Source organism: Miniopterus natalensis, chromosome 9 (genome assembly GCF_054644295.1).
Source record: "Miniopterus natalensis isolate mMinNat1 chromosome 9, mMinNat1.hap1, whole genome shotgun sequence".
NCBI classification, from domain to species: Eukaryota; Metazoa; Chordata; class Mammalia; order Chiroptera; family Miniopteridae; genus Miniopterus; species Miniopterus natalensis.
Genome location: NC_142089.1, coordinates 9,991,516 through 10,016,250, shown reverse-complemented (window position 1 = coordinate 10,016,250; position 24,735 = coordinate 9,991,516). Strand labels below are relative to the sequence as shown.

The following is a 24,735-nucleotide window of genomic DNA, read 5'->3' as shown; positions in this document are numbered from 1 at the left end:
GGACAGAGAGAAACAAAGAAGGGAGTGGGGCAGGGGGTTGGGAGAGAGAACGAAAAGGCCAGGGAAGGGAAGGAGAGGAGAGGTGGGAAAAGACAGAGGACAGAGGAAAGGAAGATTGACGAATAGACGGTTACACAGAGACCAGAGATGGGAAGACATGGGAGGAGCCCAAGAGAGGGGCATGGAGTGGAAAACAGACAAACAGACACAGGGATGGGCCCAGGCAGGAGACAGACAGAAATGGGAAGGAACCGGGAGGCAAAGAGGAAAAGGCAAGGGAGCGAATAGTGGGAGGGCAGAGAGGGAGTAAAAGACAGGTGCCCGGGGACAGGAAAAATATAAACATGTAAGAAGGTGGCGAGAGACCAGGGCAGAGGAGTGGGGAGAGAGAGGGGAAGGAAAAGCAAGGAAAGAGGAGAGAGGGGAAGGAAAAGCAAAGAAAGAGGAGAGAGGGGAAGGAAAAGGAAGCAACATGAAGAGAGGGGAGAGTAGTGTAAAAACAAAACAGAAACGGGTCTGGTTACTGCCATGGTAGGTGCTGCTGGCCTGGCCCTGTCTCGGGGCCCCTCTACAGCCACCCACAGGGGGCTGGGCCACTCCATCGAGGAAAGGAGTGGCTTGTAAATCTGGGTGGGGGAGGGTGGGCTTGTTTCTTCAATGACATTGGGCTTGGTGACAGCTGGACAGCAGAGGACCTGCCTTGCTTCCTGGCCAGGCCAGATCATGGGGCAGGAATTGGGGTGGAAGGTCCCATTCACAAGTGACACAGTCTCACAGCATTGAGCACAGGGCTTGGCATGCAGCAGTCAATAAAGGATTGATGGAGGGGTGGAGGGATGGAGGGACAGATGGATGGATGAATGGATAAAGAAGGATGGATGGTGAAGGGGGAGCAGAGCAGTGGGTGCAGTGCCAGGGGTGGCCACAAGGTGGTGGAAAGCAGATAGGCCCACAATTGAAGGCATTACCCATCCTGTGTGCCCAGCACCAACCCCCTGAGTATTAAAAGTAGAAGAATCCCAAAAAGCCTGGCAGACAGTAAGTAATTACAAGTAGGTACTCACTCAGGAGATGCTCACACAGAAGCCCAATTCCTGACACACAATAGGCAGCCACAGCCACATAGGCCCTGGCACACAGTAGGTACTCACACGGCAGCCTAGGGCCAGGCACACAGAAGTAGGTGCTCACAGAGTAAATGCTCACACAACAGCTCACTTCCTGACAGATAGTGAGTATTCACTGATGTGCCCATTCAGCAGTCCATTTTCTGACATACAGAAGGTTCTCACACAACAGCCCGGGGCTGGACACACAGTAGGTGCTCACAGAGTTTATGCCCACACAGCAACCCAGGACCTGACACACAGTAGGTGCTCACAGAAACTCAGGGCCAGGCCCATAGCAGGTGCTCACAGAGTACACGTCCACACAACCACCCAAGTCCCCACCAGCGTCTCACAGCTAAGCACACAGCAGGCGCTCACGCAGAAATCCAGGTCCTGACATATAGTGCATGCCCACAGCCTGACACACAGTAGGTGCTCCCAGAAACTCAAGTTAGTGCTCACACAGTAGGTGCCCACACAGCAGCTCAATTCCCAGCACACAACAGACAGTAGGTGCTCAGTAAGGAATGTGATATAGAGGCTGCCCCAGAGCTGACCCAAAGTCACACCTGAATAAGGGGCCAAGAGGAGTGGCAGGCCGAGGAGCTGAGAAGGAGACTGAAGGCTCTCAGCACCACAGTGTCATGCCTGGGCTCTTGATGGAGAGCAGTGACTAAACCGAGTCTAGAGTCTAGGATGGGAACCCTTAGACAGCAGGACAATAGGGGCAAGGGAGAGCTGAAGACTCCTAGGGAGAGCACTCACTATTCCAGCAGCCTTGGCCAGGTCAGGATTGTTGGGTGTGAAGCTCCCGCTGTGGCTGGTGGACACGGTGTTGGGCTTCTTGTTGCTTAGTCCCATGGCATCCATGGACTGGCTGCGGCTCCGGATGACCCGCTGTGAAGGTGGGGGTGGGGTGGAGGAGGTACAGGTTTCATAAGCACCTGCCCCTCAGGGAAACCCAGAAATCCAGGCATCTAGTTCCTTCCGACCAATGCCACTCTGAGTGACCCCAGGAAGTCCTTTCCCATGAGGCCACACAAGAGTCAGGTCCACATGGTGCCAAGGGTAGTTTGGGCCTTGACTCTGCCACCAACTTGCTGGGTGACCTTGAGCAAGCCACTTACCCCTCAGAGCCTGTGATCCTCTCGTGTGGCTGTTGTGAGGACTGGAGAAAATACTGGGTCATGTCCAGAGGTGTGCTCAGAGAGCTCCCCAGAAACCTCAGTTCATTCCTTTCAGGAAGCCTTCTTAGAGCTTCTTTCCCTCCCTCCCTTGCTTTTCTCAGCCAGTCCATACTGAGTGCTTACCATGGGCCAGGTCCTCTACACTGGCCCTCATTCAATCTGCCCTATGAGGCAGGCACTACTACCATGCCTATTTTACACAGCTGAAACCAAAGCAGAGGCAAGCCTAGAGCCCGCATGTTAACCCCAAATCCTTAACTGTGGGCTCAGGCCTCATCCAGGTCCACCATCCAGCACCCACGCGATGCAGGAGTCCTCCCTCAAAGAAAACACCAGACCCATGCTCACCCCACCCAGCCCTGTCTCCAGCGAGCAGAGGCAGGGCTTTCTCCTTAGGCTTATTTCTCAAAGATGGTCTGTTTGCTGTAGTCCAGGGCAGGCCTGGGCAGCTGGGCTAATCCCCTTAAGTGAACCCATGTCTCCAGCTTTGTGGCCTGCCTGGGATGAGGGTGGGGCCCAACTGGCCTGGGTGGGCACCTGGAGGATGGGCAGGCCTTCTCCTGTGGGTGGAGGAGATGATGGCAAAGAAGCCACCACCTGGGGACCTGCAGCCTGGGGGAGTCCAGGTGCTACCTGAGGAGAGAAGGAACTCTCTCCTCTGTCTCTCACTTTGGACAACAGTTGCTGAGGCAGATGGTCAGGGTTTTGCAGAAACTGCGGCTTAGAGAATGACCAAGCTGGTAAGTGACAGAGCTAAGATTTGAACCCAGGGAGTCTGTGCTCCTACCACTAACTAAATTAGAGACAGCCAGGGTGGGTCACACAAGCTGAAGGTCACACAGGCCAGATCCCTTTCCTATGTCCACTCAGGACCTCAGTTTCTTTACTTCCATCAGGACAGAGGCCTCCTCCTCTCTTCTCCACCTGCTGACCTGATAGCCACCACCATTGGCACCAGAGAGACCTTGTTGCCACCCAGAGGGCTCCAACCTTCAGCTAACTCCCAGGCTGCCTCCGCCCCCATGCCTAGGCCCCGCCTCCAACTATTAACGCCTCCCCAGGCAGAGCCCCACCTTCCACCCCCAACCGCAAGCCCCCCCGTCACAGAACACACCAAGTCTAAGCCCACCCTAAAGCCTAAGCCCACCGCGAACCACGCCCCCATCTGACTCCACCCCACCGTGAGCCCGCCTCTGGCCACACCCCGTGTGGTTCATAGCCCCGCCCCTAACCACACCCACTGACTCCACCCCACCGTGAGCCCGCCTCTGGCCACACCCCGTTCCCCTCCCCATGGCCCCGCCCATAACCACGCCCACCGACTCCACCCCACCGTGAGCCCGCCTCTGGCCACACCCCGTTCCCCTCCCCATGGCCCCGCCCATAACCACGCCCACCTGACTCCACCCCACCGTGAGCCCGCCTCTGGTCACACCCCATTCCCCCATGGCCCCGCCCACAACCACGCCCACCGACTCCACCCCACCGTGAGCCTGCCTCTGGCCACACCTCGTGCGCTTCATAGCCCCGCCCATAACCACGCCCACCCGACACACCCACAACGTGGACCGCCTCTGGCCACACCCTCTGCCCCCCAACCACGCCCACACTCCCCACCCCACCGTGAGCCCGCCTCTGGCCACACCCCGTGCCGTCCATAGCCCCGCCCCTAACCACGCCCACACGACTCCACCCTCACCGTGAGCCCGCCTCTGGCCACACCCCGTGCCCTGTCCTTAACCCCGCCCTAAACTCCACCCCAGCAGGTCCCCAGCCCTCGGAGCCCAGGTAGACTCGGCCCTTCACCTTGAAAGACTCAAAGAAGCCGCCGCCCCCGCCCCCGTTCTCCATCTTGTCCTCGTCGCCGCCCAGGCCCATCATGGACTGGCTGTGGATGTGCAGTTCCTCGTAGAGCGTCTCCAGGAGGGCGGCCCGTGTCCGCTCCTGCGGGGCAGGCCCAGGCGGGCAGGAGAGACCCCAGGGATCAGCCCTTGGTCCCACAATCTGAATCCCGGCCGCCTTCTCTGAGTGAGTGGGAGTGGGCCTGAGCCCCCGCAAGCCTACACCGGGCTTCCCCCAGGCCCCTCTGGATCCGGCCCCCTGTCCCCACCCCCCTTTCCCCTCCCCCATGGGGTCCCCCGTGCCAGCCGGCCCACCTCCGAGCCCCGCCCCGCGTTCCTCACACGTCCCCAGAAACGCCCTGCGATCCCCTGCCTTGTCCTACTCATCCGTGAGTCCGGCTCCCCCCGCGGCCCTCCCCAAGGCCAAGGTCTGACCACGGCTTTTCCCGCCCCAAGGGGCAGGGCTGAAATTCTAAGTTGGGGAGAGAGGCTCAGCCCCAACAGCCCATCCTCACCTCCAGTTTGGCAAACTTCTCTGCCTTGTAGCAGGCATATTCAGCATTGATCAGTTTTGTCAGCAAAAATTCCTGGAACTCAGGCCCCTGGGAGCCCCCAGTGTGGAGGAGAGAAGAAAGGGGTGGTCAGGCGAACAGAGACAAGGGGCTGAGCCCATGTGTCAGGGGCTGGTGTCCCCGAGTGACACCCTCCCTGCTGGAGCCCAGAAGTTGCCCTCTTCACTCCCAGAGCACCTCCTTGGGCTCAGCTCCCCAGCCCAGGCACCTGTGAGGGCCCCCTATGGCTGCCCACCCCTCAGGAGAGCAAACCCACAGATGTAAGGGGCTGGGTCAGGGTCCCCCACTGCCTCAGTCTGTGGGGGACTGAAGCCGAGGCTCTAAGTGTGGCTTCTGGTAGGTGAGAGGGACATGTAGCCCCTCCCCAAACATTTTAGAACAAAGAAGACTAATTGTCAAAAAGATAATAGAAAAGAGGAAAGGCCACAGAGTCTGCTATGAAAAATGCAAAACAATGACATAGTTTGTTTTATGACTGTGCAAATAAAAGGTCAGTTTTTATCAAGATGAACAGAAAAGCCAGGCCCCAGGTGCACAGTTAGGGGAGCCCAGCTACCCTGGCACACAGTAGGGCTTCAGAACCTAGTATGGCAGAATGTGTGCCCCTTCCCGCAGCCCCTATCCATTTAGTCCTGCCCATGACAGGGGCTGGGGGCAGCCTCTCACCTTCCTGAACACGGCAGGGTCTGGGAGCGGGGGCCCAAAGAAGGGCACATCATCTCTGGCAGTGACGGAGACCTGGAAGGGAGGGCAGCAGTCCTTGTGGAGTCCCTACACCTGCTGGAAACCCCTAATTCACCTCCCTATCCTGCCCCATGCTGGGCACAGGGCCTGCTCCTTGGTGGGGGATGTTCAATGACTGCTGAGAGAGAGCAGCTGAACCCCAGGATTTCAGCTCTTCCATCCTTGGCCCTGAATTTGAGTGCTGGGAAGGGGTGTAGGATCTTAGGAGTTATCAGGGAAGCTCGAGGGGAGAGGAGGCTAATGGGCCTCTTTGAGGGGGGAACTTTGGGGAGCAGAGAGAGCAGGATGGGAATCCTCCAGCAAGAGCAGGACTTAGAGCCCTCACTCAGGACAGCTGCCCTGTTTATAGTTGGGAAAACTGAGGCTCAGAGAGGCCTCATACTGGGAGGCTCTAAGATCACCCACCTTGTAGAGGGGGCCATCGGGCCCCCCACCCTCGGCCTGCACCACCACATAGGCATGCAGGAAGTTGGAGGCAATCATGTCAGGTACAAAGGGCGTGTTCTCGTCCTGGAAGACCACAGCGACGATGTCATTCCCAATGTGCCGCTTCCGCTGCAACTGAGCACAGGGCCATAGGCCTTCACAACCTGGCCGAGAGGGGCCACTGGGCACGGGGGAGGGGCGGGGGAGGGAGAGCTCTGGGTTAGGCAGAGGACAGGTCTGAGGATTCGCTTCTCCTTCCAAAACTGCAAGAAACTTGTCTTAAGTTATTTTCGTTTTCTTGGAATCCTGTGACAGATGATGAAACTAAGGCCAAGAGAAAAGTGACTTGCAAGGCCCTACAGTGAGTTAGAGGACTCAAAGCCAGGGCGCCTGGTCCCCAGGCCCTACCTTCTGTCTAAATACCCCAAACATTGCCCCTCTTGAACAAACAGGTTCCACCCAGTATAAATTCATGTTGCTAAAATGAACAGAAAATCTTATTAAAAGAAAATAAAATGACAATAAAAGTAAATATTTCCATTTTTCTCATATCCCAATGGGATGGGGATGGGAGTGAGGTAAGGTAGCCAGTCCTGCAGGAAGCTTAGGGCAAGGTGACAAATTTCCAGTCCAGTTCCCAGAACACACCCTATACTTCCTCACCTCCAGGCCTTTGCAGAAGCAGCTCTCTCCACCTGGAACACCCCCCCCCCCCCCACTTCTCACAGCTCCTTTGCAGCCGAAAAGGCACTTTATCTTGAAAGCTTTTCCTGACTCCCACCTCTGCCAAGTCTAAGTACCCCCGCATGACCCCACAGTGCCCTTCACTTCCTGTAAAACTACTAACTTGCATTTATTGAGCTCTGGCTGTACCAGATCCTCTTCCAGCCACAGTACACCATCCCTCACACTCACCCATGAGGTTGGGGCTATTATCCCACTTCACAGATGTGGAAACTGAGGCTTTCATGACTTTGCAACAGCCTGTCTCCCCTGCCCCAACTAGAGCCCATAAGTGGGAGGGACTGGTTCGCTTCCATCCCAGGGCCCACTGAGCCTGATGTGGTGGACACAATGGACAGGTAGTGGGGGACAGGAGGACAGGTGGGAAGGTGGGTGGGGGGTGCCCAGGCTACCTGCTGGGCGTCCCCTTCTGTGTAGGGCAGCTTGGTGGACACGTGAAACATGATCTCCTTGTTGCGGAAGTTGCAGTACACAGACTCGGTCCCCGTCTGCCCGTGGGTCACGTCCAGGCCTCCTCGGAACCTGCCCCAGGCCCCCCAGGCCACGGCTCAGTCTCCAGCCCCGGCCAGGCCTCCATGGGGCCAGGATGGGGGCTCCCTCCCTGCCCAGGGCATGGGTCGGATTATACTCTGCTTACCCCATCCTAATGCTCACCCCTTAAAGTCCTGCAGTTTGACCTTCTGGCCAAGAAATTCGAGGAACTCCACGAAGGCAGGACTTTCCTCATTGGTACTGAAGAGCTCCTCCTCGGAGGTCTGGGGACACACAGAGGGCAGAGGTCATGGAGCTGGAGCTCCGGAGCAGCCCCTTCCCCTACCCCAGAGAAGGCTGGAAGGAGGACCTCTGGCAACCCTAGAAAACTGAGTCCCTGGGGAGGTGCTCTCCCTGGGAAAGGTCTGAGGTCCCAGGTACATGGCCAGGTGGGTGGGGGGAGCAGGGAGGAGGTGAGCACACCTGCCCAAGCTTCTGATAAATGACTCCAAACTTGAAGTTATTGCTGATAACGTGTTCATCAAAGGTGGCAATGAGCCGGGAAGCCTGGGGGGAGAGGACAATGGGAGAAACAGACTGCTTTTCAAGTTGTAGTTCATTGCTCTTCCTACAGGCCAAGCACTGTGCCTGGCATGCCACGTGCATCATCTCATTTAATCTTCAGAACAAGCCCAGGAGGGAGACATTCCTGCTGTTTCCATTTTATAGATGAAGAAACCAAGGTTCAGGGCTTAAGTAACTTGTCTAAGGCCAACAGCTTGAAGGCAGAGTTGGGACCTGAACTCAGTTCTGTTGGATTCCAAAGCTCAAGCTCATTGCTCCTGAGTTCTGCCTATGAGCCCTGAGCCCTACTCCACTCTGTAACACCCAGCTCCCTCCGTGGCTCCTCTGCAAACCCACCTCATCCTTCTAGAACAGGCCAAGTCCCACCCATTTGCTGTGGGACCTTGAGCTGGCTCCCTCCTCACCTTGGGCCTCAGTTTCCTCTTCTGTAACAGAGATGAAATCTAATTTCTGAGGCCCCTTCCTTCAGGGACCTTTTCTGGACCATACCACCCCTCAGGGACTGTATGTTGCTCTAGAATTCAGTCAGAGCTATAAGGGTTTACTTTACATGTCTTTCAAGGCCCATTTCTTTCAGGAAGGCCCCTGGCTTGTTGAAGACAGATGCCCCTACCCTTTCCCCACATTGTCGCAGTGCCTGGAAATGCAGCTGCTGTCTGTAGGGCAGGAGATGAAGGTGCCTGTGTTATTGTCTCTCACCAGGTCCCCTCTGGGATCAGAGGCAAGGCTAGTGAAGTCCCCTTGCTCAGGAGCACCGGTTGCCCTTGGGAGGGTCCCCAAATTACACTGAGAGTTTCCAGAAGTAAGGCAAGCTTCCAAGGCTGCCAACACTAGGTGAAAATGAAGACCTTTATTATCTGCTGTGCATCCCTGGGTAAGACACAGAACTTCTTCTGTAAACTGTGGACTTTACGGGTTATGTGAGGATTAAATGAGAAACTTAGGAAGAATGCCCTGCACACAGCTGGTACCCATAAATGCTCAGTGCCCTGGTTATCCACCCACTCTCAGTGAGCAGCGCCCAGATTCAGCCATACCTTGGGGTAGAGCACAGGATAGAATCGGTCCACATTCACATCTTCACACACCAGCTGCAGGAGGAGACAAGGGGGTGCCTAAAGGTGGGGCCAGGAGGAGGGGGTGGGGCGTCTGGGCCTGTCAGGCCAAGGCTGGGGGAGGCGCAGGGCAGAAAGGAGAACAACAGCCAAGGCTGAAGCAGGACTATGGGCTCACTGCTGCTCAGAATGGGGTGCAGAGAACCAGGGTCCTGTTTCTGGAAGTGCTCTAAAACAGTGCCAAAACACACAGGCAGGGGACAGGGCCCCGGCACAGGGACCTCAGAGACGGGGCTGCAGGGCACAAGGCTAAGATGTGGAGCTGAAGATGGGCATGTGCTGAGGCCACACTGCAGCCCCCAAACTGTGTGCCCATCCGGGATGTCCAAAGGGAGCCCAGCATAAAGGAGAGGAGGCCTCACCTTTGCCATCTGGACCACGTTGGGGAACTCGGTGAGGCAGGAGATGGGGATGACATCATGGTATGTCCGGCACTTGGTCCTGGGAGGAGAAAGCCCACAGTGAAGGGCTAAGCAGCAGGAAGGAAGATGGGAGCCCCTCCACACAAAGTAAGACCCCAGGGTGGAACAGTGGTGATAATGGGGCCAGGCCTGGCGTGGGCACTAACATGCTGTGCAACCTTGGGCAAATCCTTGGCCCTCTCTGGGCCTCAATCAGAAGAGCGGGTAAAATGAGAGATTTCTCAGATTATAAGACCACAGCCCTTCCTGCTCCCACAGGGCCCCTCACCCCACCCTCACCTGAGCAGCAGCCGCAGGTGCTCCTGGTCCCCGATGACATCATACTTGAGAGAGAAGACAAGGTGGCCCAGGGCAGTGTCCAGTGAGTAGTAATTGAAATGCTCCTGTGGGGGGAGGTGATGGCCAGGGGAGTGGGTGAGGCTTAGCGTGGGGTTTCTGGAAACCAGACCAGAAAGCCAACTCACTCCTCGATAGGGTCCTTCACCAAGCAGCAGGTGTCCTGGCTAACAGTGGACTGCACCAGACAGACCCACATTCAATCCCACTCTGCCATTTGCCAGCTGGGGAGCCTGATAAGGTCACCTAAACTCTGTGCCTCAGTTTCCTAGTCTATGAAACAGAAAGGAGGCCACCTACCTGTGGGATGGTGGCAGGGACTGAAAGGGATGCTGTGCTGGGCACAGAGTAGGTGTTCAGTGAATGTTTATGGGAACCCCGGCTCTCTGTGCTCTCACCAAAGTCAGGGTCACATTTGTATCTCCACGTATATGTCCCAGCCCTGCCCTTCTCAGCTCTGAGCACACAGTAGGGGCTCAATAAAAGTATGTTGACTGACTGATTGCTCAACCTGTGGCCCCTGAAGCCAGAGCCCGTGAGAAACAGGAAGTGAAACATCTCCTGAACACATTGGGCGGCTGACGGAGCAGGTTCCCACCCTCCTGCCTCACCGGGCGAAGCTGCAGGGTGGGAAGAAATGGAAGAAATATCCCAGAGGACACAAGGGGAAACTGCTGCAGGGACAGTTCCCCCAGAAAAGAGCCCAGGGCTGGTACCTCCAGGTGGGGAACTCCCAAAGCCAAGGGCCAGGAGTGCTGGGAGATTACTCCCCAGCCTGGCCCTTGCTCCCCCTGTCAGCCCCAACTCTGGGAGTGGGGCCAGCTCCCCAGCCACACCCACCCCAGGAGTCATCCTGGAAGTAAGTCCTGTTTAAACATGAACACCTGTGCTCAGAGGGCAGGAGAAAGAGGCAGAGGCCAGGGATGTGCCCACAGATCCACAGATCAGGGACAGTCACAATCTGAGTGCACCTGGGACACAGAGTCCCCCTCAGCCCTGCCGGGGCACAGGGTGATGGAAAGCTCTAAATGCTTCGCACCATCTGTGGGCAGGGAGGGGCAGGCACTTGGCAAGGAGGGTGCACCAAGTCCTCAGAGTGAGGAGTTGCCCCAGGCCCTGTGCCTGAGCTCAGGGAGCCCAAGGGGTACACTGGGAGAGTGGGCTCAGGGTCCCAGGGAGTCAATGTCCAAAGTCACCTCAGCCTCTTCCCTCTGCCAGAACAGGCCCCAGTGCTTCCCCAGTCCTCCCACCTGAAGTCAGGAGGTGGCCATGGCTCTCTACCAGCCCCCAGGGTCCCCTTCTTTCTGTGTTGCTAACCTGACTATGGTCATCACGCCCAACTGTACCTCCTTGGATCCTTCTGTGCTCAAGGCACTTGTTCTGTCTCTTGTAACTCCTTAGCAAACTTCTCTGAGTGCCCAACTATGTGGTAGGCCCATACGGTCCCCAGATCCCACACCTGCCAGATCCAGCTGAGAGCCTCTAGACAGTGGGTGCCAGGATGCAGGTCTCTCAGCTGGAGGTGGAATCCCATGCCCTGTACTGGGTTTGTCCCCAGGCAAAGGCTCCTGAACCCGGACCTGCAGATTTAGTCTCAGTTACAGTGGACTCCACCCCTTTTCCCCCAACCTTAGCACCAATTCCCCCCAGGGTCAGGCCAATGCCTTGGGCTCAGACTGAGGTGACACACCTCCCAACTCCCCAAGGAATCACCCCTCCTCCCAACACGCACGTGCATGCACATGCACACACATGCCTAGCAACATGACCCCTCCCACAGCATGTCCTCTTTAAAATATATTTGACATATAACTGTATAAATGTAAGATGTACAAGTTACTTTGACACATTCGTATACTGTAATATGATTGCCGAGTAGCGGTATTTATCACATGACATAATCACAGTACAATACTGTGACATTCCCATGGCGTGTCTTGATGGAAGGTCAGCCAGAGCTCAGTCCAACTCTTAGCACAGTAACTATGTGACTTTGACCGAGTCGCTTTACCTCTCGGGCCTGTTTCCTCTTCTGAAAAGCTAGGACAACCCTGATCTCACAGAGTAATTAAGATGTAATAATAACAGCTAACATTTATTGAGTACTTACTATGTGCCAGGTATGGTTTTCTATGCTTTAATGTACTTTTATTATCTCATATTCATAGATGAGGAAACAGGCTTAGGAAGGTTCAATAACTTGCCCAAGGTCATCCCATTAGTAAATGGAAGAGCCAAGATTCCCACCCAGGCCTCGACCCTAGAGCCCAAGCTACAATCTGTCGCCTCAGAGGAAACTGCTGTGGAGACAGCACCCGGTGTGGAGCCTGGCACATACAGGGTCCTAGCATGGGACCTCTCCTCCAGCTCCCACAAACTTACCCAATAACTCTTGCCTGGAACACCACTAGGTGACACTCTGACAAGTTGGGACCAGGCAGGGTCCCTGCTCTGGGGCTGGTGATGGGGTGGGGGCTGCATCAACCCAGGTCACACCATGACATTACTGTGTCTCCCCATCCCCCACTCCCCACCTCAGGCTGCCTGAGGGGGGCGCCTGGGTACATTTTGTTTGCTGCTACATACCTGGTGCCTTGAACAGGGCCAGGCACACAGCTGGGGCTCATTATCTGCGAACCCTGACTGAGCCTTACTCTGCGCTAGATGCCATTCTAAACACTTTACAAGCACCCTGTCATTCAAGCCTTGCAGCAACTTTATGAGGTGGGTATCACCTCATCTCCATTTTTACAGCCAAGGAAACAGGCACAGAGAGGGTAAGCCACTTGCCTGATGTCCCGTGCATTAAGTGGCAGAGCCAGGATGCAGACCCTGGTGGCCTCTCTGCTGCTGACCACTATGCCACAAAACTGCCTTTTGCAATAAATGTTTGTTGAATGAATGAGTGAATCCACCGTGCATGCTCCCTGACACTTGGGGCTCTGGGACTGTCACCCAGCCCCAGCCTAAGGGTTCTCTGCATCCTAGGCCCAGCCCCCAATACCAGTGGGCCACCCACCTTGCCGAGAAAGTGCTTCCGGTAGATGCGGGCTGTGGGGTTGCACTCCAGCTTCACCTTGGTTGTGGGTGACTGCAGCGACTCTGTCTCTGGGATGCTGGTGATTTCGTGGTTGGTGCCTTCAATCCAGTAGCCCCCAAACTGGGGCAGCAGGATGAGGGGGAAGGGTCCTTCTCGCCCCAAGACCTAAAGGGGGACTCAGCTGAGAGCCACCCACACTGCACCCCACCGGGGACCCCAGGACAACTCCCCAGCTCATATCTAGGAACAATCCAGAGCCTATATGGGTCCCAGACAACATGGAGCCCCAAGTTCCATTCCTAAAGGAAGGGGTGTGCTGGGAGCATGACTTTGGCAGAGAGGCTGCAATGTTGGGCTCAGAAGCCTTGAGTTCAAATGGGCTCTAAAGCCTTTGGCCTATAAGCTGGGTCTCCAGGCCCCACTGTGGTTAGACTCCTCACAGGGAGGAGGGCCGGGCATCCCAGCTTCTGGGAGTGCCTTCCGGGCTGGAAGTGAGGATGGGCTGGGGGGGGGGGGGGGGGGGGGAGGAGGGCCCGGCCGGTTACCTCGTGGACGCTTGGGTAGGGAATGTAGTCTTCCTCCGTCTGCAAAACACAAGCAGGACCGGGTCCCAGTGGGGATGGGATCCAAGCCCTTTATGTCCAGCCCCCCCAGGATGCTCCTCTGTCTGGCAGCACCGATGCTGGGAATGTGGATGGGGCTGTGTCCCCATCACCCTGTCTCACAGGTGTGGGGGGCTTGCTTTGGGGTGACCCCACGGGGCAGGGGTCAAAGCGGGTTTAGCTCACTGAGCGCTGCTGGCTTCTTCGGGGCCCGTCCTGCTTGGGGAGGAGCAGCTCACTGCCTCCCAGAAGGAGCCTCCAGGCCGGAGGTTCTCAGTGCATCGGAGCGGCCTGGGAGCTCATTAAGCACAGATGGCTGCGTGCCACCCCAAGTTTCTGATGCCCTAGGTCTGGGCGGGCCCGAGAACTTCCAGCCTCACAAGCTCCGAGGACCCCGTTTTGAAAACCCCGGCCCTGGACAGAGCATCAGGCTTATGCCCATGAACCCCCTTTAATCCTCAGCGCTGCAGCCCTGAGCCCACTCCCCCAGACCTAGCTGCCAGTTTTCTTGGATGGTTGGGGTCCCAAATCATCAATAAGAGAACCATATGCCTACCTGGAGGGGCTATGCAGTCCCCCCCTGAGAACATTCTGAGCCTAAACAAGAGCCTCCTTGAATCTCCTTCAGTCCCTGGCTTCCTGTCAGTCTCCTCATGGGAGGATGGGGCGAGGGGGCAAGCAGGTCACCTCTACCCGCCCTCCCCTTCAGCCTTCCAGGTAGGAGCTACAGGGAGCAGGAGAGCATAAGCCTCCTGGTCCTGGGTTTGAGTCTTCCTACAACGGCTCATCATAATTGGCTTCCAGGAAAACGGTTTACACAGGCGTCATATGAGGGATGGGCTTAGACTCTGAGGGGGGAAGCCTGGAGAGGCAGGGTCTGTTTGCAGTGGTGAGGTGAAGACGGGTGGGGAGGAGCTGGAATGAAGGCGCCAGGCCCATAGCAAGGGAGGGGTCCTCCACCTCTCAGAACCCCTAGACGGCCAGAGCTGGGTACAGGACTACTTCTTGAAAGGGGATGGGTTCTCCTGGGCTGGCTGCTTGGATGGGCAGCTGTGGCAGGACTTCCCAGGCCCCACCCCCACCCGAGGGAGGGAGTCTGCCCCTTTTCCCATCGCCCGCCAGGTCCCCAAGCCCTTTGGAGAGGCTGCTCGGAAGCCCAAAGAAGGGAAGGGAGGTTGCGGCTCAGACCTACTTTGAGGGGTGGTGGGAAGGAGCATCGTTGTTCGTCCATCCTGCTTCCCTGCAAAGAGAGGGCAGCACCTCCTGTTACACCCCTCCCTCCCTTCACACCCCTCCCATGCGTGCTGCAGGGCCACCTCCCCGGGGCTCACAGCCCTTCTGGTGTAGAAGGGGAAAGCCCACCGATGTGGGTACTCCCGGGGCAGGGTGCTGGGTTGCTCAGGCCTCTCTGCAGGGCTGGCTGTCCTGCCGGTAACCTGGGCTATGGGAGGCCGGAGGCAGCAGGGAGGGGCTGGGGGCTCTGTGCGGGAATGCCTGCCGCTGGGAGTGGGGGCAGGGGTGTGCACGTGCCTGCGTGTGAGTGTGGGGAGCTGGGGAGGGAGGCTATTGCATCTACACAGATACGTGTTGTTAAGAGAGAGAGAGGGAGAGACCCGGAGAGGGAGAGGGAGAGGGAGAGGGAGAGGGGGAGGGAGAGGGAGAGGGAGAGAGGGGGAGAGAAAGAGAAAGAGAGAGGAGGAGGGGAGAGACCCTGTCAGAAAGACTAAGTAAGAGAAGCAGAGAAACAGGAAGGGGCAGGAGAGAGGGTTTGGAGGGAAAACTGACATCAGGGAAAGCTCCTGCGGTTTTTTCAAGTCACCCCAGACTCTGCCCACCTCCCAACACATACCCAAGCCAAAAACAGACAAGGGCTTGGGAGCCCAGGCCTAGGGAGTGGAGGGTGGGCAGGAGTCAGACAGAAGGGGCGGGGCTGCCTGGCTCGACACCTCCCCCTCCCTGACTCACAGCCTGTGGCTGCCCTGTGCCCTGGCAACTGTCCCTTCTCCCATTTTACATGGGGGTCCTGCAGAGTCTCTGATGCCTCTTGAGGGGTGGACTGAAGTGGGGACCCCAGCTCTGCTGGGGACCTACACAGGGATGGGAGGTGGGGAGATGCAAGAGGTGCCTGGGCTCGATAGGGAGTTGGGCACTACCAGTCCCGTGTGTGTGTGTCTGTGTGTGTGCGCATGCGTGTGTATGTGTCCTGACAGAGGGCTCAGGACAACATGCTGACACCATCTCCTCCATGTATGGTCTGCCAAGGGCTCCTGGCCTGTCTTCAGAGAGATGTGGGGCTGGAGATATAGCAAGGACCCCCCACCCCATCCCAGCCCTGTCTATGGCTCCCAGGAATGGACAACAGATCCAGCCTCACCTGCATCTTTTCAATCATCTCAAACAGATCTGTGTTCTGCAACAGAGATGGGGGAGAAAGCAAGTCATGTGCCAGCTGATCCTGCTGAGCCCCCAAGGCATCTGCACCCAACCCATCTGTCCTGGTCCCTCTAGATCTGACCAACCACCTTGGATCTGTCAGCCCAGAGTCTGGGCCCCCATGGGGCAGCACACCCCACTCAGTCCCCTTCCCCAAAGGAGGAGATTGGTGCCTCAGACAGAGGATGTGACCCTTGGGGAGAGAAACAGCTCCCCTATGTAACTACAGGGTTGGCAGTGCCAGGACCAGTCCATGTACCCATCAGAAGAGCCCCAGGTCCCAGCCCCAGAGAGGAGCTTAGCTGGGACTCTCAGGAGGGTCTGTGGTTCCACCCTCACCCCCAAGCAGTGTGGGCTGGGGGCTGTTGGGGGAGAGGATGCTGGAATGTTCCATTGGCCCAACACACATGTGTGAGTCCACATGCACCCCTCACCCCTCACAGAGAGCCTCTCCTGAGGCTGCCAGGGCACACGTAGGGTTAATCGGGCATCTGCCAGCTGCCTTGGCAGCTTCAGCCTCTCCATCGCCAACTCCCTGTGAGCCTTCCTGGAAGACGGCATCATTGATGGCTGGTGGGCTGGGGGCTGGGCTGGGAAGCCCCCAGAGTCTCCAGAACTCGCCCCTCCCCCAACCCCTCCTGGCTCCTGCTGCCCAGTGGAGGCATCACCTGAGCTCATACACATGTGCTATGCGGTTGTGCACCAGGAAACACATACTCTTTCTCTCTTGCTCAAACACACATTCACAGGCCTACACACCAGTATTTAAACAGTCTCACTGTACCAAAGAAAGCAAACACACACAAACCCACGGGGTCTGTGTATACTAATTCTTAGACTCAAAGCTATACGCTAACCCGCAAACACTGGTGTTGGTGTACTAAGTTACACAACAGCACACCCACTCACACATACACAGGTCCATGCACAAGAATCACACACACAAATGCAAACCCACCCCTGTGCAGATGTGCACACCGGCAACTGCACGCGAAGTTACACGGACACCACAAAACCACCCTCACGTCTGTGTGCGGAGACACAGTAACATGCGCTCGCACATACAGGCAGGCACGTTCATGGAAACTGCGCTACGGAGCCCCACTCCCACGTACTTTCCCCATCGCAGTCACACACCCTGTGGATCAGGTATGACAGACTTGATCGCACAACATTAAGTGAGTTTTGAGAAAAAGGAAAAGCATGCAGTAACTGTGGAGTGGCTAATCACCAAGGGCGAGGGCACAGGTCTGGTCCTCACACCCACGTGAGTACATGCCCCCATCTCTCTCCCTCTCTCTCTCTCTCTCTCTCACACACACACACACACACACACACACACACACAGAGCTCTGTTAAAAATCATGAGACACAAACACCCCATGTGCACACTCTGAGGCTTGACGACAGGGGCAAAACCCACCCCATGAAATGCACGGTGGGAGACACTGACCCATGGTCACCTGTGGCCACACCCAGCACTTCTGGGCTTGGACGATACAATTCCACAGGCAGTTACGGCAGAAGTCAGACACACGCCTGCACTGCAGGTAGACAAACATGCCTGTCAGCCCAACACCCCGTACGACAGCAGCAGACAGCAGCATCGGCATCTGTGCCCACCAACTTCAGCCCAGCGGTGATGGGGCGCACTGATGTCCCCCAGAGCACCCCACTCAGGGTGACCGAACGTGGCCAGGAACAATGCAGCGGAGTCACATAAACACAGCCACATAAAGCCTGACACATGGTATTGTCACCCAGAGTGTACAAACAGCAACAAGTGACACCCACAGTTACAGCCTCTCGGGAGCAGCAGATGCCTTGACACATGGAAAGCTGTGAGCCAGGTGGCCCGGAGCATCACACAGAAGTTACACTGTAACATTCAGACCCCCCTAAAGGGGGCAGGGGGTGGACGAAACTGTCCCAAAGCTAGTACACAGGGGTGCATTCACACACACACACACACACACACACACACACACACACACACACACACACACACACACACACTTGTAGCTCAGAGCCACAGTGCCACCACGGGCACTCTGTTTCATGGGCAGCGGCAGAAGGAGCCCAAGGTCGGGGACCCTAGGGCAGGGGTGTGCCCTGTGGCCGCCGTGTCACGGTGTCAGTCCAGAAGCTAGCACGCCCTCCATGACGGAGCCTCGCACGCGCGCCCTGGCTGGGCAGAGCCTGCCCGGCTCCTAGGAAGTCGGGCTGACCCGGCGGCTCCCGCTGAGCCCCTCGGCCAGGCCACCCGCGCCCTGGTCCTCACCTGCCAGCCGGCCCCAGTGGGCAGCGAGCCCCTCCGCGGACGGCCCGGGGGCGCCAGGGACCGCAGCTGCGCCATCCCGATCCGGCCCAGCCCCCGCCCCGGTGGTGTTCAGCTGGTCCCGCCGGCTCCGGCCCGCGCGCGCCCCGGCCCGGGCCCCGCAGCGCCGAGCTCCGCGCTCCGGCTCCGGCTCCCGGCGGCGCTGCCTGCGCTGGGCTCGCCGGGCGGCCGGGCCGGAGGGGGCGGGGCGCCAGGTGCGGGCGGCGCGGGCGGGGGAGGGGCTGCGGAGATCCGGGGCGGGGACACAGGAGACCCCGCCCCCTGGAGCGGCCGGCCCGCGGCCCCGGACACTGCGCCTGCGCGCGCTTGCTGGAGCGCCAGAAGATTTCAGTGCACGGGGCTTTCTGGCACCCCCGGGTTTTCCCCATCTTCTCAAACTTTGGGTACCCCGCCTCAGGGCCTCTGGGTCGGGGTCTTGGGGCCGGCTGTGAAGCCGGGCAGGATAAAGGGGGTTACCTTGGAGACAGAGGGCTTTTCTTACTTAATTTTGGACCCTTAGCAAATCTCATCCTCTCCCCACAACCCAGGAGATATGAGTGTGATCCCCATTTTACAGAAGAGAAAACTGATTCCAAGAGGTGAAATACGCTCAAGATCACACAGCTAGGAAAGGCAGAACTAGGAATCCAGGGAAAGGCCTGGAGCTGCTCTCCTCTCCTCCTCTCCTCCTGTCCCCTAATGTCTGACAGTGGCTGGCCTGTTCTCTCCCTTCCCCAGGTCCCATGCCATACCTAGCTCTAATTACCTCCACCTTTGTCCTAATTGCCCCTGACCCTGGGGGAGACAACCACAGTGCCTGGGGAGGGGCTGCCAAGGCCCCACTGTATGGAGCAGACTTCAGGACATATTCTAGCTCTGGCCTTGCTACAACTTGCTGAGTGAACTTGAGTGAGCCCCTGACATCTCTGTAGCCCTCAGTTTCCCCATCTGTAAAATATAAGGCCTCTGCTGGCCCTTTCAGCTGACCCTGCATTGTGTCTGACATTGGGGGCAGGGCTGGGGCCTCAGCTCCCCCTTCCCAGACAGACGCTGGGAAAGCGGCAATTGCTTCCTGAGCTGTGGCTAAGTCAACACCAGCTGCTTTGGACCCTGCAGGGGCAAGGCTGCCCACCAGCTCAGTGCCCAACCTTTCTTCATCCTGAAGGAGCTGCTGGCAGCTGCCCACCACCCTCTACCTCCAGGGCCAAGGGCTCCTGGAAGGAAGGCACTATGCCTTCCTTTCCCCCAGACCTGGCCCTGGGTCAGGCTGGAGCCCAGGGGTGCCGGTGGGAACTCCAGATATGTGTGTTCCAGACACGGTGTAGCTTTGTTTTTAATAATTAACAGCAGCAAATATTGATTTATGCAGCACTTCCAGGCCTGAGCGCTTCCGGGCACCCAGCAAAAAGCAGCCAGAGAAATATCCATTCCCACACTGGGAGGAGACAAGACCTGCTCGTATCACCGGAGATGCCTGTGTGCCAGGCGGAGTGGAGGGGGTGCACATGTGTGCATGCAGCTGTATGTGTGTGTGAGACTGAGACCACATGTGACTGTGTGTGCCTGGACATCCTGATTATGTGTGTTTATACATATGTATCTGTACATGCTTGCATATGTACATGTGCAAGTTTCTGAATACATATGAGGACATGTGATTATATCCATGTACATAAGTGTGGGTAGGCTGTGTATGTACATCTGTGCAGATTTCTGAATCCCCAAGTGAAGAAACCCCCATAAGGGGACAGGGTAGGAGGGTCCTGAGTATCTCAAGCGTGGCTCCCCAATGAAGAGAGTCCCTTCTGGGTGTTCTGTCCTACCCTGGGAACATATAATGCTGATAACAGTTCAGCTACCTGATTTCTACTTTCCAAAGTTACTTTCAAGGTCATCACTCAGTTGTAAGCTGGCAAGGTGGGTAAAAAAGGAACTGTCACTTCTATTTTACAGATGAGGAAAGTGAGGGCCAGAGAGGGGCAGGATTTGCCCACTGGCACAGGGAGATCTCCTGCCCCTCAATCTGGCTCCATCAACATTATAAATGTGTGTAGCGTTAGGGGTGCTGGGGGAGAGGGTGGACAATGTGTCACAGGCCTGGTTCCCTCAGCTCCACCATTGGTTTGCTGGGGACCCAGACAAATGGCTCAATCTCTCTGGACACTGGTTTCCTCCTCTGTCAAAAGAGAATGATCCACAGACTGTGTCTTGATTCTGGGGTAGGGTGCACTGTCAGGAGTCTGCAGTCTGGGCTGTGTTGGCACAAACAGAGGTTTCTAGATAGACTGGGTGGAGGCCAGGAAACCCAAGGGAAGGCACCTCAGAACTAATCCAAGAAGGCCAGCCTCAGGCTGTCTGAGCAGGCAGGACTCAGGGCAATGGACTAGTCCAACCCTAATTTTCCTAATGGGAAGACTGAGGCCCAGAGAGGAAAAGCTATGGTCCAAGGGCACATGGCCCTTGGTGAGAACCCAGGCCTCCTCCCAGATGCTCACTCATGAACCCAGCTGCCACTGAGTCAATCCCTTCCTGCCAAGCTCCGGGATCAACAATGGCCCATCTTGGGCTATTGCCCAGGCACAAAGAGCAGGAGAGGATCCCTGTGATACTGTCCATAGGACCCCCCACTAGGACCCCCTTGGTGGTGGTGGTCCCCCACACGGACACCATTCCTTGGCCATCTGTTCTCCCAGCCTAGGAGAGGAACATGGCCCTTGTTCCAGCCAGAGTGCTGGGAGAAGAGCTTGGCAGATCCTGTTCTGCTATTTCCTGGCTGTGTGACCTTGGGAAAACCCCTTCACTTCTCTGAGCATCTGGATCCTCATCTGGAGAATACCTACCACTCGAGGTTTGATGAAAGGACCAAGAGACATGATGTCTGTGAACATGCTTTAGAAACTGTAAAGTGTACTCAAAAGTGAGGGCTTATGATCCTTTGCATTAGAGAGGCCACAAGGCCAGCCACTCTGGTCAGACAACCTGAGTTCCAGTCCTGACCCCATAGCATCCTACCTGTGTGTCTTTGAACAAGTAACTGAACCTCTCTGAGCCTTGACTTTCTCATCTGCAAAATGGGACTAATAATAGTAGTTAGCACTAGTACTTACAGTTTGAGGGTGAAATGAAATACTGTATGTAAAGCATTAAGTACCCACGTGGCCCACAAGAAATCTCAATCACTGCTAGCTGTTATTACTGGTATTTGACACTCTGCATAAATTTAATTCTTTCTCTCTAAACTGGACTATAGCTCCTTGAGGGCAGGGTCTGCATCTAGTTGCTTTCTGCCTGCTTAGCACCCAGCACAAAGTCTGACACAAATCAGATACTGGGTGAACATTTGATTTTTGGTGATAACAACAATAGCCTCATTTATAGGGCTTTTACTCTCTGCCAGGTATTGTGTATGGAACGCTTCATCAGCACTTTTTCATTTAATCCTCACAATGACAGTACTCACTGTAAAGTGAGTACTGTCATACCCAATTTACAGGTGAGGAAACTGATGTTGATGAAGACTGTGAAGAATAGTTGAGCCCTGGCCAGTGTGGCTCAGTTGGTTGGAGCATTGTCCCATACACCGAAGGGTGGTGGGTTCGATTCCTGGTCAGGGCACATACCCAGGTTGCAGGTTCGATCCCTGGTCCAGGCGTGTGCGGGAGACAACCGATAGAAGTTTCTCTTACACTGATGTTTCTCATTCTCTCTCCCTTCCTCTCTCTAAAGTCAATTTTTTAAAAAAGAATGGTTGGGGCTGGTTCATTCCCAACTGTTCTTCCTCCCCCAGCAGTGCTTCAGACCCCCATTCAACCTCTGGGACTGCATTGGGCCCACCCAGGAGTGGGGAGGGGTAGCCTGAACATTTTACCTCTGCCCAGTGGTCATTCTTAGGCATCTCTCAGCCCTGGGGGTCTCCAGACCAGGGGCAGTGGGAGGGGGGGCACTTACCTTTGGGTAGAGTGAAGCAGTAGGTGGGGAGACTAGGTCCACTCGTGGCAAGTCTAGTGCCTGAGGGAAGCGCTGGTTCTGCCCATCACTCCCCCTGGAAGAGAAGAAGGGTCTGAGGTCAGGGAGAGCCTCCAGTCGGGACACTTGTGAACTTTGGGAGGAAGAGGCAACCTCAGAGTTGGGGGATGGAAGGGGGACAGATTTCCTGGAGGAGTGGGTGCTGGGGTCCGCAGGAGGAGGGAGAGGAGGAGCTTCCTGAGCAGGGCTGCTCATCAGGCTCTCCCTCCCCAGGGGTCAGAGATGCGATCAGGGTCTCTCCCCCAGCTCTCCATTGGGCCTCCCTCACACACACGCCAGCCCGGTCTGAAGACGATTAGACTGAGGCAGGAGGCAGTAAGGGTTGCTGTCCATGGCTGAGCCCTGACCTCTGGATTAAGCAGGGTGCCCCAGCCTCTATGGCCCCTCCCTGAGCCTCAGGGAGACAGCGGCCTTAGGGCTGAGAGGCTGGGCTACTGCTGTCATTGACAATGACAATACCTGACACTCATTGGGCCTACTGTGTGTTAGGCCCTGTGCCAAGCCCCGCTCTCCGGCCCGAGGGCACAGACGGTTCACTACACTGGTATTCCCATTTGACAGATAAGGACCCAGACAGAGGCATGTGGAGGTCACACAGCCAGTCAGCAGCAGAGCCAGCATCGGAGGCTAGCCGAATGCAAGCCCGGACTCTGTGCCCATACCACGCCCCTCCCGGAGGAAAGGAAACTGGTCTGGTGAGGGTGAAGTCAGCTCCGTCACCCTAGGGAGCCTGCTGAGGAGGCCACCTCCAGGGTCAGGGAGAGGAAGTGCCCAGTGGTTCCTGGGACCCAGGGAGTCCGGGGCTGGGGGAGCAGGCCTGGCTTCTGCTGGCTGCCTCAGGCCACCATGACGTGGCTGTATCCCCGCCCAGGTCCCATCAACCAAGAGGATGCGTCATTCAGGCCGCCAGTCTATCCTCAGCAGCACACAGCTGCTTGAGTCAGGTGAAGCTGGGACTGCCACACCCCAGGAGGGATGAGCCTACAGGAACCTGCCCAGGAAGGAGACCTTGAGGGACTCTGAGCCCCTCTGCTGACTCCCCTCAGTCCAGCTACTCCAGCAGAAGTGGCCCAGAGAAGCCATCCACAGCCCTGCTGCAGATGTCTCTCCTCCTCCCAGGAGTGCATCTGAAAAGGAAGGTCTTGGCCCACAGGATGCATGTGGTGGCATTTCCAGCCTGTGTCATCAGTGTGGGAGGTATTCCCAGGCACCTACTTGCTGTGTGACCATAAATGACACATTCCTCTCAGCCTCGGTTTCCAAAAAAATTCATCATAGAGCCTGGGCAGCTACCAGCTATTCACTCAATAAATTCTTTGATATTCATTCATTTGTGGTAAACTCTGGCTCCCCAAGCTAGGATCCCATTAAGTATTTGTTGAATAGTCAAATGGCTCAATGAGGGTTGGCAGCAGGGAGGTAGTGAAGGTTTGTGAGCAAGGAAACAGCCTAAACACAGGTTCCTGTAGACTGCAAGGCATGCTGACGTGGGGAGAAACTGAAGACGAGGGACTAGAGAGAGGCCTACAGAGATGGTCCAGGCAAATCCCACTGTGGCTGCCCAGGGACTCTTTGTTGAGACCTACTGTGTGCTGTAACTGTGTCAAGCATATTATACCCTCACTGCAGTGCTAGAACGTTGGCAATATTTATCCCCATTTTTACAGGTGGGAGAAAATGAGGCTCAGAGAGATGAAGCTACTTCCCCTAGCAAGTGGGTGACTGAGCAGGGCCAGTGCCAGTGGACTGGTGAGCAGAAGCTTCCCAGGAGCCAGGAGGTCCTGGGTTGAAGCCCAGGTGAGGCTGGGCCCTTGGTGGTAGGGACCACTGTCTTGGCGTGGCCCTGGCTGCCTCGTGGAGGTTGTTGCCCATGATGGAGCTATTTGGGTGGTGTCCTGCCTGTCCCCCTGTCCTGCCCCCAGGCTCAAACAGTGGTCACTGCGGGTCAGCCTGGCAGCAGCTCTCTACCACGTTCTCCTTCCAGAACCCTCTCAACTTCAGCTTCCCCACGCCCAGGTGCCCATCTCAGTCAAGACTGTTCGTGTGGGTGCAGGACTAGGGAGGTCTTCGAAGACAAGGGGGCTCTGGCTTCCATCCGGGACCCAGCCTCGAGGTCCTCTGCTCTCCAGCTCTTGGCTGGCCGGAGTCCTGCTCCTCACCAGAAATACCCAGCCTTCCGCCCTTCCCCCTCCCACAGGTAATTCCACCTCAAAGGTCATGCTTAGTTATAAAGGGCAGGGGAGGGAAAGGAATCCATGATGAGGACAGAGCAGGACATCAGGGGCTTGGGGCCCTGTCCACCCCATCCTCCCAGCTGAGGGACAGAAGGGCAGAAACAGCAAAAGCCACAGCTGGCCTGTGCCTTGCCTGACTTTATTTAATTCTCGTAGCTCCTCCAGGAGACAGGTACTCAGAAATGGCTGGCTTTACACATACGGAAACTGAGGCTCGTAAGGGTATGAAACTTGCCCAAGGTCACACAGTTCATGTGGCACAGCAGCCAGTTGAACCCAGATGTCAGTCCAGAGCCCAAGATCCGAACTTCATAGTATGGGCAGCTGGCGCCGTGGACCCAGCGCGTCACACTGGAGAGGTAATAACCATAGTAACAGCAGCAGCCGACGCTGGTACAGAACGTGCCACGTGCAGGCTCTGCTTCAACTCCTTTGCTCGTGTTAACTCATCTAAGACACTGAGAGGTTAAGCAACTTGTCCAAGGCCACACTGACAGTAAATGTAAGTGAAGTACGGAGGATTTGAACCCC

The 24,735-nt window shown here is 56.5% G+C and overlaps 1 protein-coding gene across 1 annotated transcript in view; it reads right to left on the bottom strand.

The window, feature by feature from the left end:
* RAP1GAP (RAP1 GTPase activating protein) overlaps positions 1-24,735 on the bottom strand; it is a 46,743-nt gene that overhangs the window by 6,831 nt on the left and 15,177 nt on the right. Inside the window, 16 exon segments of the mRNA XM_087820177.1 lie at positions 1,875-2,006; positions 4,103-4,240; positions 4,653-4,739; positions 5,376-5,447; positions 5,859-6,014; positions 7,016-7,145; positions 7,278-7,378; positions 7,578-7,661; positions 8,717-8,770; positions 9,157-9,235; positions 9,496-9,599; positions 12,572-12,757; positions 13,138-13,176; positions 14,387-14,434; positions 15,569-15,604; positions 21,893-21,986. Of these exon segments, the coding sequence (XP_087676303.1) occupies positions 1,875-2,006; positions 4,103-4,240; positions 4,653-4,739; positions 5,376-5,447; positions 5,859-6,014; positions 7,016-7,145; positions 7,278-7,378; positions 7,578-7,661; positions 8,717-8,770; positions 9,157-9,235; positions 9,496-9,599; positions 12,572-12,757; positions 13,138-13,176; positions 14,387-14,434; positions 15,569-15,586 (1,428 nt within the window). The 5' untranslated portion in view covers positions 15,587-15,604; positions 21,893-21,986.